The sequence below is a fragment of the Styela clava genome, chromosome 4 (genome assembly GCF_964204865.1).
Source record: "Styela clava chromosome 4, kaStyClav1.hap1.2, whole genome shotgun sequence".
Lineage (NCBI taxonomy): Eukaryota > Metazoa > Chordata > Ascidiacea > Stolidobranchia > Styelidae > Styela > Styela clava.
In genome coordinates, this window is record NC_135253.1 from 16,418,980 (window position 1) to 16,436,049 (window position 17,070).

General features: G+C 32.9%; 1 protein-coding gene across 3 annotated transcripts; it reads right to left on the reverse strand.

Annotated features, from left to right (window-relative positions):
* Positions 1–839: 839 nt before the first annotated feature.
* Positions 840–16,939, reverse strand: LOC120325945 (V-type proton ATPase 116 kDa subunit a 1-like). 3 transcript variants are annotated; one of them, XM_078111473.1, is made up of 22 exons: positions 16,613–16,939; positions 16,177–16,255; positions 15,914–16,011; positions 15,334–15,462; positions 11,848–11,918; positions 11,413–11,539; positions 11,247–11,329; positions 10,992–11,085; positions 10,842–10,919; positions 10,179–10,313; positions 8,864–9,014; positions 8,349–8,485; positions 7,946–8,091; positions 7,599–7,728; positions 6,885–7,003; positions 6,520–6,649; positions 6,006–6,197; positions 3,717–3,776; positions 2,960–3,091; positions 2,390–2,507; positions 1,974–2,064; positions 840–1,388 (listed from the first exon to the last, which is right to left on the reverse strand). In XM_078111473.1, the coding sequence occupies exons 1-22, from the start codon at positions 16,727–16,729 to the stop codon at positions 1,208–1,210; spliced, it is 2,598 nt and encodes an 865-aa protein (XP_077967599.1). In that variant the 5' UTR covers positions 16,730–16,939; the 3' UTR covers positions 840–1,207. The 3 variants fall into 3 exon arrangements, with proteins under 3 accessions (XP_077967599.1, XP_077967598.1, XP_077967600.1); XM_078111472.1 differs by lacking the exon at positions 11,848–11,918 and adding an exon at positions 13,068–13,180; XM_078111474.1 differs by lacking the exons at positions 3,717–3,776; positions 11,848–11,918 and adding an exon at positions 13,068–13,180 and having other exon boundaries at positions 16,613–16,938.
* Positions 16,940–17,070: the final 131 nt, after the last annotated feature.

Here is a 17,070-nt window from a genome sequence, read left to right on the forward strand (position 1 = left end):
GGTTATCGTGTCTGATCCCTCAATAGTGATTTTTAGATGGCAAGGTTTCATGTGGTGATTTTCTGTACCACGCGATCACTAGCGTGTTTCCGGCTTTCGTTCGAGAGTTGAGAATAAAGTGTTTTCTTGGATTTCAATTGTATAAGGTTTGTATATTTCAATATATATGTCTGTTTTGGAATTAAATTCGATCGTAAGACTTGCAATGTACGAACATTTGGCATCACAATCTTCTGTGTGCTTATTGACATCTGAAAGGAGTTAAGATCAGTGCTCTTCAACCTTTTTGTTATTGTGGAACCCCTGATATAATTTTTCGTTTTTTATGGAACCCCAATTAACAAAATTCCTTTGCAATCTTCTGGAACCGTGGCTCCACGGCGCTCAATGAAATTCTCATACTCATGTTTACACAACTTCTTTTTTGTTTTTAAAAGTTGTTAAAGCAGAGAAATGCTGCTTCACATAAATAGGTAATGGGAAATTGAAACCAAGGTAAACGTTTTTTTTTGTCTTGAGAATATGATGCTAAAGTCGATATGAAGTCACCAACAAATCTTGATCAGTATTCACTGCTCTTTAAAAAAGAATCTTTTTGCTTGCATGCGCCGCTTTTCAAAATGGTGTTGAAGGCGTAAGAATTAATGTCTTACTGCACATGCCACGAGATTGAAAAAAATGAAAAAAAAAGTTGAAAATTAGGGGGGAGATCAACGTCTTTTTGATACGAAGCAACTGTGGCTAGAGCAGTCCTGACTTGGAATATAATACCAAGACCTTGACTCGACTTAACTAGGGAACTGTAGTAAGACTTCACCAAACAATATACAAACTGGCAATACCATAGCCCACGTAACTTTATTAAATATTACTAATAACAACTTGCAAACAGTTAATAACATTTAACAACACAAACACTGTTACCAGTCAATATACACAAATATACCAATATATAGATATAAATATTTGCAGAACTGAAGATATTCCTACATAGCCATTTTACATAGTCACCGATTCGATTCAGATTTTATTATACCAAAAAAGACTGAAGTTTTGTATTTTTTACCTTTGTTTTATAAAAGTATTGTGATAAACAAAGCATAATGATATCTGCAAAACATGATACAAAACCAAGAAAGTGTATATATTATATTTGATATGAAGTTATATCGACAGCATGGAACTCTATATTCAATATGCAACTTCATTATTTCCCTTCTTCTGATTTTCCTTCCACGATTGCCTCAAATGAGAAAGGAGTGAAAGGATGGCCTTCTCCACCATAGAACTTGTCTTGGAACTCGACCCAATGAAGACGAAGAGCGTGCAGGAAAGCGGAAAGTCCTTCCATTCCCAGTAAAATTCCAACGGTCAAGCACGAGAAAGCCCTGAAAACAGAATTTGACTTGCTTAAAACGAAAAAAAAAATAAACGAAATAAAAAGCAGTAAAATCAGTATTCTCCAAAAAATTGGTCACAGGTTCGTATGAAAGTAATGAATGGACTTAGATTTTAAAATAAGGTTTGATATCACTAAAGAAATGTCACAACTAAGCACTCAAAATGATCGAATAAAGTTTGCCTTACGGCCAAAACTACAATGCTTTGTTAAAATTCATGTGATGTAAATTTATGTGATGTTCAGAGATTAATTATCGTATAGTTTTAATAGATATTAATTTACGAGTCGACCTCGACAGACTGTAAAAAGGGTCCAATCATATGGTTTTCTAATATTAATCAAGCTGACAAATTATTAGCAGTTCAGCTAAAAACTCAGTTCAAAACCAACCCTTTGTACATTCATTCATAAATTCATTTTTGCCACATCCCTGTTTCCAGCCTTAGATTAGGGAAAATGAAAACGCAATCTGAAGGGCAGATGAATGGAACATCTCGTGTACGAATATAAAAACTAAATTCTTTTTATAGGTTCATGAGAGGCAACTTTACTCTCAGAAATTATTACTCACCAGAAAATAAAAAAATTCAAAACTACTCCCAAGGGTCCTGGTATAGAAAGTCCAATGTGCATTACCATGGTCCAGAGTACTTCAGATAATTCTGTAATTCAAAGCAATCGTATGTATAAATTAACATTATACCATCTCAATTGTGAATATCCAAGATAACCTTTAACATTTCATATTTTAGAAAGAAAAAAAAATGGTTTTATGTCCTGATTGTTTGAGTTTTCGAAAACAACTATTAAAAAACCCAAATTTGACTTTACTAAATGTCTGCACCATTAAAAGTTAGTGAATGGGCTTACGGAGGAAAGGCTACTACATTCACTGCGCTAAGATCCATGACCGCTTGATGCATAGGAAAAAAGGGAAAGAAAAAAATCTCTGAATACAGTATATAGACTTAAATACTAAATGCGTACCAGCGTGAGCGAGACTGAGAGCCCACAATCGTAGATATGAAGCTGTGTGTGAGATACAACTCAGGCAATATTCGATTGTTTCAATCATCTGATGTATCATAATTTCTGTCATGTCGAACTGAAAAAAAGAGTGAAATATGAATTACGATCGCACAAAAAAAAATCATTTTAAACAAAATTAATAAGGCTAATCGAAAAGAAAAGTTATTTGAAAAAATACTGAAAATCAAGATGTCTGTTCCCAAGATATATTAAGCAGGCTTGTTTAATCAGAGTTTCATACTTTCATAAGTTGCTTTTTTATCACTTTCACAAAGTACATCACATCAACATCAAAGTGTATGCATACGCATATATAAATGAATATATCTGCCAACAAAATTATATTCGACTATATAGTCTTATTTTCAACATAGCTTCAGTTTTGGGACAGATTGTGGTGGCATCCAGGTAAGATTAATAGAAGACAGGAATCATAAATAATTACACAAAGCCGAATTCCAAAATACATTTATTTACATACAAACATCCCTATTCACAACATAATTTCTTTCAGTAATTTGTACGTACCTCTTCTTCTTCCTCATGTTCTGCAACTTCAGAAGATCCTGATCCTTCATCCAATTGATCATGATGAATAATTGGTGCATCATCACTATCCATATCAACAGCTACACGTACGTCACCATAGGTTCTTGTACCCTGAATATAAAAATAAGTATTGCAAACAGAGAGACAAATTAGAAAAAAAGGCAATTGCAAAAGTTAGGTTGTTCAGGTTCAAAAACAATATATATTATTTTTAAATACTATATTATTTTTTTCAATTCCACTTCAATTCAGTTTAGCTTTTCTATGCTTGGAATGATAGGTGGGTAATAAATAACTGACTATCGGCGATTGAGAACAAGTTGAATGACTATAATCAAGTGCTCATTTTGAATTAGTTCCATCACTGGTATGGCTGGATTATTCATGGAAGGAAATTGTCATGGACCTCAATGATGGTCCATACCTATGATCACTGATTTGTTGCGATAAGGTAATTATTTAATAAAAAATACCCCTTGCATATGGATCAACTTTTTGTGGAAAATATTGCAAATTGCGCAGATTCCTTTTTTTAGAAGATTGCGCAGCATGCAGCAAACAATGTATCAATGTGAAAATTCTACCGTACGCATGCGATGGCCGATAAATGCAAGAGTCAGGAAAACCATGCAAAATAGAATTAGCATTACGGAGTGCTGCATGATGCAAAACCTTCTAACAGAATGTTTGACATTTACGATAAATTATCCAATGAATTTAAAGTTAGTGAACGTACCCTGCCACGATTTGATGACGAACCAGATGGATTGATGACTGGATCAACGTGCAAAACGTGCTACAGATTATAGACGTACATTGTTATTACACAACACACAAATTACTACAACATGATAATCAGGTCAAGAATGCATCGTGAATTTTACCATTTGAAGTTTGATCAAGCAACAAAGCTGGATTGAATGTTTCCCCCACCCCTGACTCCAAAAAATTCTCGGACCTCCAGAAGTATGTGCATCAAGATGACGCACAACCTGAACATAGTATGTGTGTACCTGTTAGGATTCAGGTTGTGCGACATCCTGGTGCACATACTTCTAGAGCAGTGGTTCTTAAAGTATGGGTCGCGACCCAAACATGGGTCGCGGAAGGTTTAAAAATGGGTCGCGACAAGGTCGTCAATACAAGGGCAATCTAAGAGGAGAAGGACGAATTTTCAGCTTTCCCGATGTTTCAATTTAGCTTCTAAACTCTGGTATTTAAAAATAATGAAATATAAAATTTCATTCACGGAAAGAACTGTCTTGAGCTCATTGTTATATCACAATTCTGATATGCCAGTCACGTGTATTATTTTTATGGTATCGGTAACCATGCACGTCGCTTGTCGTTGTGTTGACCCCGCGGAATGTCGTCTTAGTGGATTAAAATAACCAAAAATCGGTGTCTTTTTGGTAATGTAATTTGTAATAGACGACGCAATGAAAAAGCTCGCTTCTCGACATTAGATTATTCAATATCTAGAGAAAATGTGACTTCATCTCGAGGCACCATTTACCGCGAACGAAGCAGTGTGTGCACATTTCATGATTAAAAAGTTGTATATTGCGAGAGATACCGAAGGATAGAGGCCAGCTAGGATGTCGTGTTTGCGACGGACAGCGGACGCCTTTTCTGCTACAATTCGCGACAAGGCACTGTTTCTAATAAATAGTTGTCTGTATTTGAGTCAAACTGTACTAACATTAAAAACACATTTTGCGTTATTTAGGATTGGGTCGCGAATATTCATAAAACTCAAGATTTGGGTCGCGCTCGAAAAAGTTTAAGAACCACTGTTCTAGAGCACCAAATTCACTCTATATTTTACCATTGAAAATTTTAAATGCTTATCATTGGATTATTTTCGCGAGATGGCACATAAAAACTGTTTCACATCATTAAAATCACCATTTTGTAGCAAAATGTTCAAGCCGCTGCCACGAAAAAGACAGCTTATTTCAAAAGCTTAGTCCAGGAGTGTGCAACATGCGGCCCGCGGCCCATCAGGTCATTTAGTGTGGCCCTTGCCAACAGATAGATTTTCTCCAGGAAACAGAAAATCCAAATCCGAAAGTTTTTGCTTAAAAATCAATATATGCAGTCTCTTCTCTTGTCTTTCCCGAAAGAATAAACTAAATTTTTTTTGTGATCCCGATTTCTGACTATATGGCCCACCTACAAAAATGTTTCACACCCCTGGCTTAGTCTATTAGGGAAATAAACAAGTCGATGCTCTGGAAAACATCCATAGTTGTTTACGAATAAAATTAAATTTTACTCCTGGTATTGTACATCAAGTAGAACGCCAAGCATGCAATATATATGCCAATTATACCATTGTTATATTCACTCCTAAAAATTTCAATCTATATCGCAACTATGATTGCTCTGTTGCCTTTGTATATGATTGAAATGGTCATCCACCATGCATACTTGACCAGGCAGGTAAGCAACAAGAAGAGAAAATCGTTCATGCATTGCTTTTTCGCAAACCAAATATCAATGAAGAACAAAAACATTGCGAAACTCCATTGTTATAAAGTGAGTTTTAATTCGATGAACAATGAATTAGGAATAATTAAACATAAATCAGGTGTATGACACAAAAATTGAATTATTATCACAGATGAACTTGGGCGATATGGGAAATATTCCAAAAAATCATGGGTGACAACTATGTTTAACATAAGTACAATAGTGATTTCATAATAAAAGTACAGAATATTATTAGTGCTTACATTTGATATGTTAGCAGGGAATTTTAACCAAAAATTTCAAAATCATAGATTTTAATAAAATTTGGTCTTGCTATATCGAATAATTTGAAAGCCAAATGGTTGAAAATTGAAATGAATTTTTGAAAAAAATTATGAAATCTAAATTTTTGGATATGAAAATTTTGGTAGTACACTAGTTCATTAGGAATGAATTTTTGAACAAGATAGATATTGTTACTACAAAAATCACACTTTTATGACATCACAAATTCAAACACGAAAAAACAAATTATAACAAGAATACTAACCCTGTTAACCTTTTGCTGATTCCTTTTGTACAGGATGTACGGCTTTACAAATAGAAGCCACGGTACACAAAGTCCAGCAACAAGTACGAGAAATATTTGCACTCCATTTTGTCCATTGTATAACCATACTCCATTAGTTGGTGCTTTGAACATGAACATGTTGATGAGGCCGATGAGTAAACTTGGAGCATCCTGAGAAAAAGTTAGATAACTGAAACTGTTGTCTGCCTTGTCTTACTATGGTTAAAACACTATGAAATGGATTTCTGAACTATTTTCATCACAATGGCCTGGCACAGGGGTAATTTAAAAACAAAACTATATCCTTTTAGCGGATTCAACCACTCTCAAAGTGCTAAAAATTTAATTGCAGAAAAAAGTGATCATTTTCCCAGAAAACAAGAACAGCCTAGACTACAATTCAGCAAGAGGATCCACATGTACAATTTGTGTCTAATAACGAATAAAACTACATAAAACTCATTGATTAAATTTTTCATAAAATTCTATTTACCTTTGATAATTCAGCCCCCCATGCAGCCCACTTATAAATTATGATGATGACTAAATATCCAAAGATAGCATTGATGAACAGTAACTGTGGAACAAATACTGTCCAGATGTTCAATCGTTTGTTGAAATAGCTGTAACAAGAGCATGATACGATATTAATCTGATGATAACACACAATACCAATCTCTTCAACATATTCCATAATAAATTCGGTTCAGACAAAATGAACGAAACAAATAACTCGTTAACTAATCCCATAACTGACATGGGCTGGTAACCAGACGAGAGGCCGTGGTTCGAAAATGCCCCCAAAACAAATCAAAATGCACTATGTCTATAAATATTGAATCTGATATTTCAACTTACATGTAATTGAGCAGGCTAAGTACAAGACCAAATATCATGTGAGTTATTCCAATGATAACAGATCCTTTCATTTTGTAACTGTTCAAGAATGTGATCTTATTTTCTGCAAGTTGCCAAATCTAATCAATGAAAGAAAGCAATAATGCGGTTACTGTGATCTATGACAGAAGCAGTATTTTATTTGGGTTGACCAAGTATATACTCAAACATAAAAGTCCATTACAATTTCAATTTGAGATCAGTTTTCAATATATCTTAACCAGTTTGTTTTACTTCAATCGGTGTTTATTTAAGTTTTTAAGTGCTAATATTAATAGGGTGCACTTGAAATCTTTTTCTCTCAAAAATTGATTGTGCGGCTTGGAAGACGGTGCGCATAAACAATCCGCCATTTTACGATTTCGTTGAATAATATACCATCAAAAACCTTTGCTTAATGAGCTTTGTATGTACTACTTAAAACCGTTGCAGTTCAAAGCTTGGCATGCATTATGTATCGATAAAACCCCAATTTAAACAAATTATTGACGACAGGCCTTATAACCCAATGCACATTATAGTCCATACGGTAATCAAATTCTACAGAAGAACCAGTAGACCCAAAGCTGAAAGCATAAGCTAAATCTTGATAATGAATACAATGGTTTTTATCAATTCACAGCCGCAAAAATAATATAATCAAACATGATTCTTTCTGCCATTCAATAAACTTACGGGATCCATGCCATATGGATAGGGGTCGCTTGTGACATTGGGATATGGTCCCCCTGACCCCTTCATCACACCTGGCCTCGCAGGATCGAGAGTCAGAAATTTTAAAGTTGTATCATCCAAGGTTTTATTTCTAAAATAAATAATAAAAAGCTTTTATAATAGAGAGATAATTCATAAAATCATAACAAATCAAATGATGACTATTCAAATAAAGAACTTTGCATTTAATACCTGAAAATATTAAAACACATTCATACGTTCCCATGAAAACAAGTACGCAAAAACTTACGTATATTACGTAAAACACATTCATACGTTCCCATGAAAACAAGTACGCAAAAACTTACGTATATTCCATAGCACTTGCATTCCATGCAGACCCGAATATATTCAATGATCTGGAGAAACACTCGTTGTACAAAAATCCGGTGTAAATGGAGAAAGCCCCCATTAGAAAAATGATATAGCGGCCACCATATATCATTTCCCAAAACTAAATAATGAAGAAAATAAACAAATAATTAGAACACTATATATTTTCTCTGAATACTACCGGTAAGTTATTTAAATTTATTTTAAATATTCTATATAAAACGACTATAAAACCAAGTAAGATTCAAATCAGAATTAATTATGTTCCAGGTATAGAAGAGTTGTAGTAAAAATACTGGCAATATAATAATATTGCAAACTAAGATCTTGAGAATGATTTCATCTTTAGTTTAACAAGATAATTCAAAAAACACCCACCTCGCTGTCATTAAACTTTTCCAGTCTTTTTTCGAACATGACCAACCATAACCCGAACAAAAACAGTATGAGTCCATGACCCAAATCTCCGAACATGACAGCAAATAGAAACGGGAAGGTGATCACAGTGAATGGAGCTGCAATAGCATAATTGTTTATATCAATTCAGAAAAAAAAATTATCGGCCATCAAACCATGAAATCTATATTTAGTATTTTTCATACTTAATACAAACTGAATCAAAAGCAGTCGGACATATCTCAGAACCATTAGTGCAAAAATATTGTATCTAAAATAAGCCAGCCGCCTGCCCGAAACAATATCCATAGAAATATTTTTTTCTTAACCAAGAAAATTTGCTTAAAGCAAGGTCACGCTCACGCATACTCACTCGAAAAAAAGGATACTGATCTCTCAATGACGACCACCGAAGTGCAAAGAACTAGGAAAATTTTCTGTGTGATTAAGTTTCGATATATGATGAAACTGACTAGAAATGTGATTATCAATTTTACCTGGATTGACTTCTCTGTAATTTGCAACACCATATGCATCTACCATGCCTTGGAAGGCAGATGTCAGGGGAGTGTTTCGATTGTACGTCGGTGGTTCATGCTTTGTTTTCATTTGGTGAAGAATAGATGGAACAGATGAACCACTGGATTCCTAAGGATAAATGTATTTGAGACTTCAGTAATTTTTTATAGACAGATTCAGGTTGTGGGACAATAAACAAGGTAAGTGTCTAACAGACTCAGGTTGTGGGACAATAAATAAGGTCAAGGTCAAAATTTTATCATTTTATACACCAGAAATTATATCTCAATCAAATTGACTAAATATACTGAGATTTTGAAATATTAACATATTCGAATATTTAATACAATTGGATATACCTGCTATGTTTGGTAATACCTAATAGTTTGAGTCAAACTACAACACATATCTAGAGCAGCCCTAGTTTGGCAATAGAATTAAATCATTTGAAATGTTTTGATTTGAAGAGTTAAATGTGTGGCAATAATCTTACTTCATGACCTGGAAAATAGCAGTTTGAAATTAAGAATATTAATCCTGCATGAAAGCCTATTCATTACAGTTGCTTCATTTATATTATATAAGCAGGATATCCTTATGAAATCTCCAAAAGATATTAGTCAAAGAACTCCCATGACCGTTAATCAATGAGAAGCCAATCAATATTCAGAGCCCACAAAAGGTGATTTCTTCATCCAATCATAAAAGAACATCATGTGAGTTTTGGGCTGATCAATAATTAATTTGGTGTTGTGCTTTAGAAGCTCAGCATGGAACCAACATAAGCCGTATTGATTAGTACAATCAATACAGAAAATTTTCATGGCTGAGTATGCAGAGACAAATATTGCATAGCGAAAGGTTTTATTATACATGCACTTCATGAAATGTAGTAAGAATCCAATAAATATTGTATGAAAAATTGACAACAAATGTTTGTGATAATAGCGTATGATTTCCAACAGGTATATTTATATTGAAGATATATAGATAGAGCCCGATTTGTGTATCAGAATGATGTAATTTGCCTTATTTCGAATTTCCGAAGTTTTTTCTGAATAGAAAATATATGAATGGCAAATAACATTGTTTGCTAGTTGCGCTCCATATATCCTCAATATGATTAGTTGTAATGCCTATATTCAATGATTACATATTTTTCATTTTTTGCATGTAGATCATTGTAATTTATTCATTTTAATTAAACAAAAAAATATTTCATATATCTTGAATTTGGATGGTGGGTTTCATCTACACGAGTATAAGAACTGCATTCTATATAACGTAACTTACAGTTCCTCTTCTTAAAGCCAAGTGAATTTTATCCAAATCAGCCACTGGACACCAACATTCAGCAATCAAGCATTTCTGAGCAATGTTCACGTTGAACAGATTGAGAGTGTGGTAGATGGCTTTGATTTTACGAACCTGAAATAAAAACATTTTGCCAATCATTTTTACAAATTTTCTGTGTTAACAATATTATTAATTTTCCCGAAATAAATTCATACATGGTTTGGTGTTTTAAGCGTACTTATGATTAATAAGGTTAAAATCTCGGATTCAGATCCCACGCCCATGAGTAAGAGTCATATGACTTCATTATTAATAATGTTATATGAAGAATAGTTCTGCAAAGAGCCATTTCAGTATCTGTCATTCTATAGCAGGATTCATTATGTATAATAGGAGAGGAAAACTGACAAAACCACTTAATTCTGAGAATTCTGAGAATTCTTAATTCATTTTAATATCATTATTGACTTAATGTTAACATCCAATGGGGTTCAAATCACATGCCCACCACCTCACCAAATAGAAATGAATTGGGCTGGCAATGCTGAATAAAGCTTCCATCCTTCCATGCTATAGTTGGTCTATACCTAATTGTGGCTACTTGTGCAGAGCCTTGTTCAGAACAAAAGATTTTGTATAAATAATTGACAAATAAATTACCTTGATAAACCACACACGAATGCTTGTTGCAACTTGAGTCAAAACTCTTTTGCGATGTTGATCAGTCTGATCTAAAACCTGAAAAAACATTTATCCATGATAACAGTCCTATATTATATGCTGATGTTAATTGAAGTAAGCATAACTCACCGTTTGCAAATCCTCGATTCTGGTCATAACACCAATTGCAATTTCCCTTCTTTCTTGGGGAGTTTCAGGGCATGGATACAGAGTGGCTCGGAACCTAAAAATAATGGCATAACAGTGAAACACAAAAATTCATTTTCAAGTCAAATTAACTGTATAACGAAATGAAATTTCCACTTGGAAGTACCGGTACATTTTCTACAAATAATGACCGATCATCATCGAAGTGTTCACAAAAAATAGCATAACTTGACATACCCTTCACAAATCTTTTTAACTCTAGTTTTGAGTTGATCTCCTTGAAAAAATATGATAAAGACACATTTGTATACTTTTTCACCCTGGAAAAGAATATAATTCATATAAAACGAGAAGAATTGGATACTAAAACTTTCTGAAAGATACCAGAAAAAAATCTGCTTACTGTATGTGGATCCTCCAATGGTGTTTCTATTTCTGCATAACGCAAGAATACATTTCCACGACATGCTCGCCATAATATTCGCTCAAAAGCAGGAACCTTTTCGCGAGCGATTACGCCAGCAACAAATCTAAAAATCACCGATTAAAGTGCACGAACACAAAAATTGAGTCAAACAGCCATATTTTAAAATTTTTAATTAGTAGTTATCACAACACAAATTAACTTAAAAATAGCTAAATCGATACAATACTTCAAAACAGGAATTAAATCTCTACCAGAGATAACTAAATAGTAATAATTCTACTGCATTATCGAAAAAAAGAAATAAATAGCACATGAATTCTTTCAAAAGTTGTCTCATTATACAAAACAGTTAAATCAACTTAGAAAATATTGGTCTACATCCCTTATAAATCAGGACAGTCGTGGTCTTACCCCAATTTAAGTGCAAGACGTTGCTGCCTTTCTATGTCATTTAGAATTTCCTCCTCATAGCTGGAATCCATCTGTGACATTTCAATGAAAACGAGAGCAAGAAAGCAAAAAAGAAAAAGGCAATTTTATAAGAAAAGTGAAAGAATTATTAACTTCAAAAAAGAAATATATCAGTATCACACACTCCCACACACAAAGCAACATGTGCTTTCAACTCGTCGAGTGGTTACATGTGGAATTGTGATTTATGTGTTCACATATTATTAATGAAGGTGTTAAAAGAGAAGTAAGAGCTTTCAAGAACTAATTTAAAGCTAAAGAGTTGAATGCTAATTTTTCAATTAATAATTGCATAGGATTTGCAGAATGAAGGCGTTTGTAAATTCTCTACTCTGAATCGTTAGTAACACCAGCATCAAAGACTTGAGAGGTAGTTGGCCATGCGCTCATTTCCCACTACAAACTATAAAGCATTATTTGCAGTTAGTCTTAGTCAAATTACACAAGTTTCGAAGATACTTTGTTTGATAATTATATTTTTATGTCGACCCAGTATGCAAATTCGATTGCTCAAACAAAATCTGTCTAATATTGCAAAGATGACAAGTGCATGGAATTAAAAATAAAGTCCAAAAATAAAATATCATGCATATTGTTCTATGTTCACCCAATGTGAAACGAAACTATGCTATAATGATTGATTGCTGTCAAATTGTTTAAAAAAATGAAATTTCGTAATTTTTCGATCAAATACCATCACAAAACAGAAATCCTGCAATTTCCCACCAGTAATCTAACATGGATCAATTATTTGAAAATTTTAGGAAATTTATTTTCTTACATAAGCTATTCCCTAATGAATAAATATTCTGAGAGTCCATGTCATAATGATATAAAGGTTGCTATCCTCCAAAGAAGCTTCAATATATAGCTCTAAAATTTGGAATTGCTATATTGATGTCCATCCATCACTGCACAATAGACAATATCAAGCACTCTTTTTCCAACTTTGAACAACGAACAAGCAAATTTACAAAAGAAAAACAAGCATGCAACAACAATAACTACACAATTCAGACAAGGAATGTTGAAAGAGAACATCGCAGACAGATTCTACGCTAATCATTGAGAAGGAAATTCATCGGCAGCGTCTTTTGTGCTTCAGTTTTTTTCACAGAGTGAGCACCTAAATATTTATTCTGTTCACTTTCCTCACTCACCCAAGTTTTGTAAAAGGACCCCTGTTGAACTCATTACCGAGTAATGCATGGGCCGATTCATCGTCGGAAAAATCAGCATTCTGCTGTCGCTGTTGGTGTTGATACATTGCTGCCTGTGATTGAGGATGACAACAACATCGATACACAAAAAAACATGTAAATGGTGGCTAACAGATGCATCACATACAACATCATACCACACAAAAGTCCGAATTTAATTCTTAAAATTTGGATAGATCCATACATTCTGACATTCGTAATGTTCGGATAATATAGTTTGAAATTGATTGAATAATTTAAATATGATATTATTTTATGCAAGATGAATACTTGAATACACTTGCTTACTTTTACGAAAAAAGTTATTGTAAAAGCTATTGAGAAAATTCATAACATATCTCACAGTAAACCGCAAGCAAACTCTCAAACAAGTACTAATCAATCACATTTTTATAAGAAAAAAATTAATAGTTATGGGCAAAGAGATAATAAAACAGACAAACATTACAGCATATTCCAGCTACATATGTTTTTTTAAACTAGAAATCATGAATCGAATAAAAACTGATTCCTTAAGAATAGAGAACTGCAAAACCAACTCGTATTGACTTCAGCCATATTTATTAAAGAATAAGTACCCTGAACAATTTTTTTCATACATGTAAATATACTTTCTTTTTGGGTACAATATTAAATATCCCATAACACCAGCATCAAAAATTTTAAGTTTTTTTAAATTCCTGGGCCTAAAATTGTTTCAAAGCTCATGATATGAACGGAGAAAACCGAGAATGTTGATAGATGGCATGCAGCAAAGCAACATGAGAGTACATGCAGTGATTTGATGGTCACACGTTAAAATGATTACAGCATGCATGTCAAATCAAACTCCAGAATAACCAGTCAGAAACTGCTCTCGTGGACCATGGACAGTGTACTCCATCCATGGCCCAAACTTGACTATGTACTATAAACAAACATTTTATGATTGGAAACAGTTAAGGATGATGAAGATGATGCAAATCATATCCGATCAGGCATGATTAATTATCCCAAATTAGAATATTCAAAGCAGAAAATATAAGATCAATCTCTCACTAAATTTTAGCAGAATCAGATACTCAAGCACATTTGTGTGTGATAATGAAATCAAATTTGAAAAAGTTGATGACAATGATTAACAAACATTGTTGGACAAAAATGAATTAAGAATCTGAACGATGCAGCACATTTCACATCACAAAGAGAATAAGATGCACAATTTTAACATTGATCATAACTTATATTATTTCACATACACACAAGAAGTAATGAATAACATGTTGACTAACGGAAAACTGCATTTCCTGTTTATAATGTAATTTCAACAAGCGAAGTCTGTCATACAATTTCACAAGGCAACTATATTATGAATGTAACAGTGAACTATGTCTGTATTAATGTTTAGGTCTATTTCAGTTGAAACTAGGAATTCTAAAGGACTAAAAATTGAACGCATTGAGATTACAAAACTAATTCAATATAATTTGACAATATGATCTTGCTAGTTTAAAAAATGACAATCCGCTGGCAGGAGCCAAGCACCAATAAGTTTTTGTCATAAATTGTAAAATTTTATTGAAAGTACTGTGCTGAAACTTTTGATAATCTAATAGACATAATCATAAAATATTTTTTTTTCTGATTCAGTGAGCAACTCTTGAAATTGTACTTGTTAAGTAAACAAAAAACATTTCACTCCAACCTTCTAAATATTATAAACACAATTTTGCAAACAGCTAAAACTAGCCTAAGACCGACTCACTCAGATATTCTTTATTTAAAAATATTATTAAAATAAAGTATGCTAAAAACAATCTATGGCCAAGATTATATATCACCAAGTTTCAGTGCAAGGGCCAGCCAATAAAAAAATTTGAGTTGTATAGCAGTTTAAAAATATGCCAACAATTTATGTATTAAAAAAGGGTTTTAGCAGTAACTATGAATTTCAGTAACTATGAATTTACGTAACCAAATGATTGAATATGATAAATTTTATATCACAAAATTTATAAAAGAAATATTTTTAGGAAATTGTTAATCAAATCAACTTTTCAAAATCAAATTGATTGTTAGACAATTTTGAACAGTAGCTTATTAGTCCAAATTTCGGTATTTGTAAATAAAATCACATGTCCAGTGCAAATTCACACACCACAACACACTCAATTCACATGCCTGTATTCGCCCATCATTTAAACATTCATATTATTAAATTTCGTACCTCTTCAAAAAAGTTTTGTGTTTTACGAAGAATGTGTTTAAGCTCTGTTAGTTCAAGGAAATTACGCTTGAGTGCCTCCTGATTTGTGTTTACTTCTTTCATGTCATTTTCCAGCTTTTCAAATGTTGACTAAACAGAAGAGTGCAGAATTTTTAAACTGAATTCGTTAGAAAATGAAGTACTTCTATGGGGTTAGTACAAAGATATTCTAATTTTGGAAGAATTTTGAATTCAATTTAAAAAGAGCAAAATTAGCGCAAAACTGTAGAAATAATATATAAATATGATAACGTTAAGGATGTAAAATTAGAAATTTTTATGGAAATCGCAAACAATGACATTGACAATTAGCCGCAATTTTTACATATTTCGCAAACATATTCATAGAGCTATTTAAAAGCTTGATCAAGTGACAATGTTTTTTTTTTGTGCATGTTTATAATATTTATGCGGATTCTTGACCTTAAAATAATAAACAAACAGAACCGCTTCACTATTGATTATCTACCTTACAAATTACAGCTGTATAGAAATAGATGCCTATACAATAGAAGAACAAGTAAATTAATAAGATACATACTTCTAAATCAATCATTTCTCTGGGAAGAGGAGCATCAGGATTTTCTCCAGTATCCTCAATAATGATGTTGTCCTTGTTCAACTCTCTATCAAGAAATCCTGGAAATATTTCATATTATTATTCTCGATTCACAGATCATTATGGCTCTTCTTAGTTTAATATATATCTTCAGAGTAAAGAAGCATCATATTTTTGTTTTCAGCTTTTGCTAATTCATTTTTCACTTTGATATAGGTAATTTTTTCACCAAGAAATTTACTTACTGAGTTTTCTCTCCATTTCGTCACATCTTCTAACTTCATTGACGAATTTTCGTTGAAATGCATTTACATCAGGATTAAGCTGACAAGGCAAAGAAAATCTTTAAATATCAAGTTATATAATGTATAGGTAAATAATAGGAAATATAAATATCATATATATAATAATAATAAATATGAACAAAGCAGTGAGAACGCAATATTATACCACTAACAGACTAAAGATATATGATTAAAAAAAATTTTGTGGAGGAAATTCGCAAAGTCAGATTTTTTATTCATATAATCTGTTCACATCCAGATATCTCTCAATGTCTCAAAACAGTCAAAATAAACTCATTAATGTTACAATAGAAAAGTGAAACTCCATCTGTTTGTTAGATTAATATACAGAATCTGTCTCATTTCAAAGTTCATTAACAAAAGATAAATAACTTACGTCTCTGAATTGCACAAGCCCAAGTTCTCCTAACTCACTGACACATGCATAAGCAGCTTCAGTTTGTAGATAAAGTTGCGCGAGACACATTTCCTCGCTTCGAAATAACGACCCCATATTCAGATATTTGTGTATTTAGATTTCCCAGTCGCTTTATGTTATATAGTTCACATACAATATACCAATAATACAATGTCTGAATACCAGCCACAATACAGTTACAGTATTCACTAGAAACACAGCTTGGAAATAACGCCGAACAGAATAACCATCAGCCGATGAAACTATGAAGAACGGCCAAGACCAGCGGGATACGTGATCGATACTGACGTCACTAAGAAACAAATAGGAAATAGTCATGTGAATTTAAACTACAATCAGCCTCGCTTAAAATTTTCAAATACATGTGACGCATAGTCGTATACGTAAGGAAAATCACCTGAAAACGAAAAACGAGT

What these genes read in the sequence shown, in the direction of transcription:
- LOC120325945 (XM_078111472.1), bottom strand. Translation starts at nt 16,729, where the DNA reads ATGGGGTCGTTATTTCGAAGCGAGGAAATGTGTCTCGCGCAACTTTAT. An exon ending in GGCTTGTGCAATTCAGAGAC is followed by an intron (nt 16,256 to 16,612) that starts GTAAGTTATTTA and finishes TTGCCTTGTCAG; the next exon opens with CTTAATCCTGATGTAAATGC. An exon ending in GCAAGTGCTATGGAATATAC is followed by an intron (nt 7,729 to 7,945) that starts GTAAGTTTTTGC and finishes TATTTATTTTAG; the next exon opens with AAATAAAACCTTGGATGATA.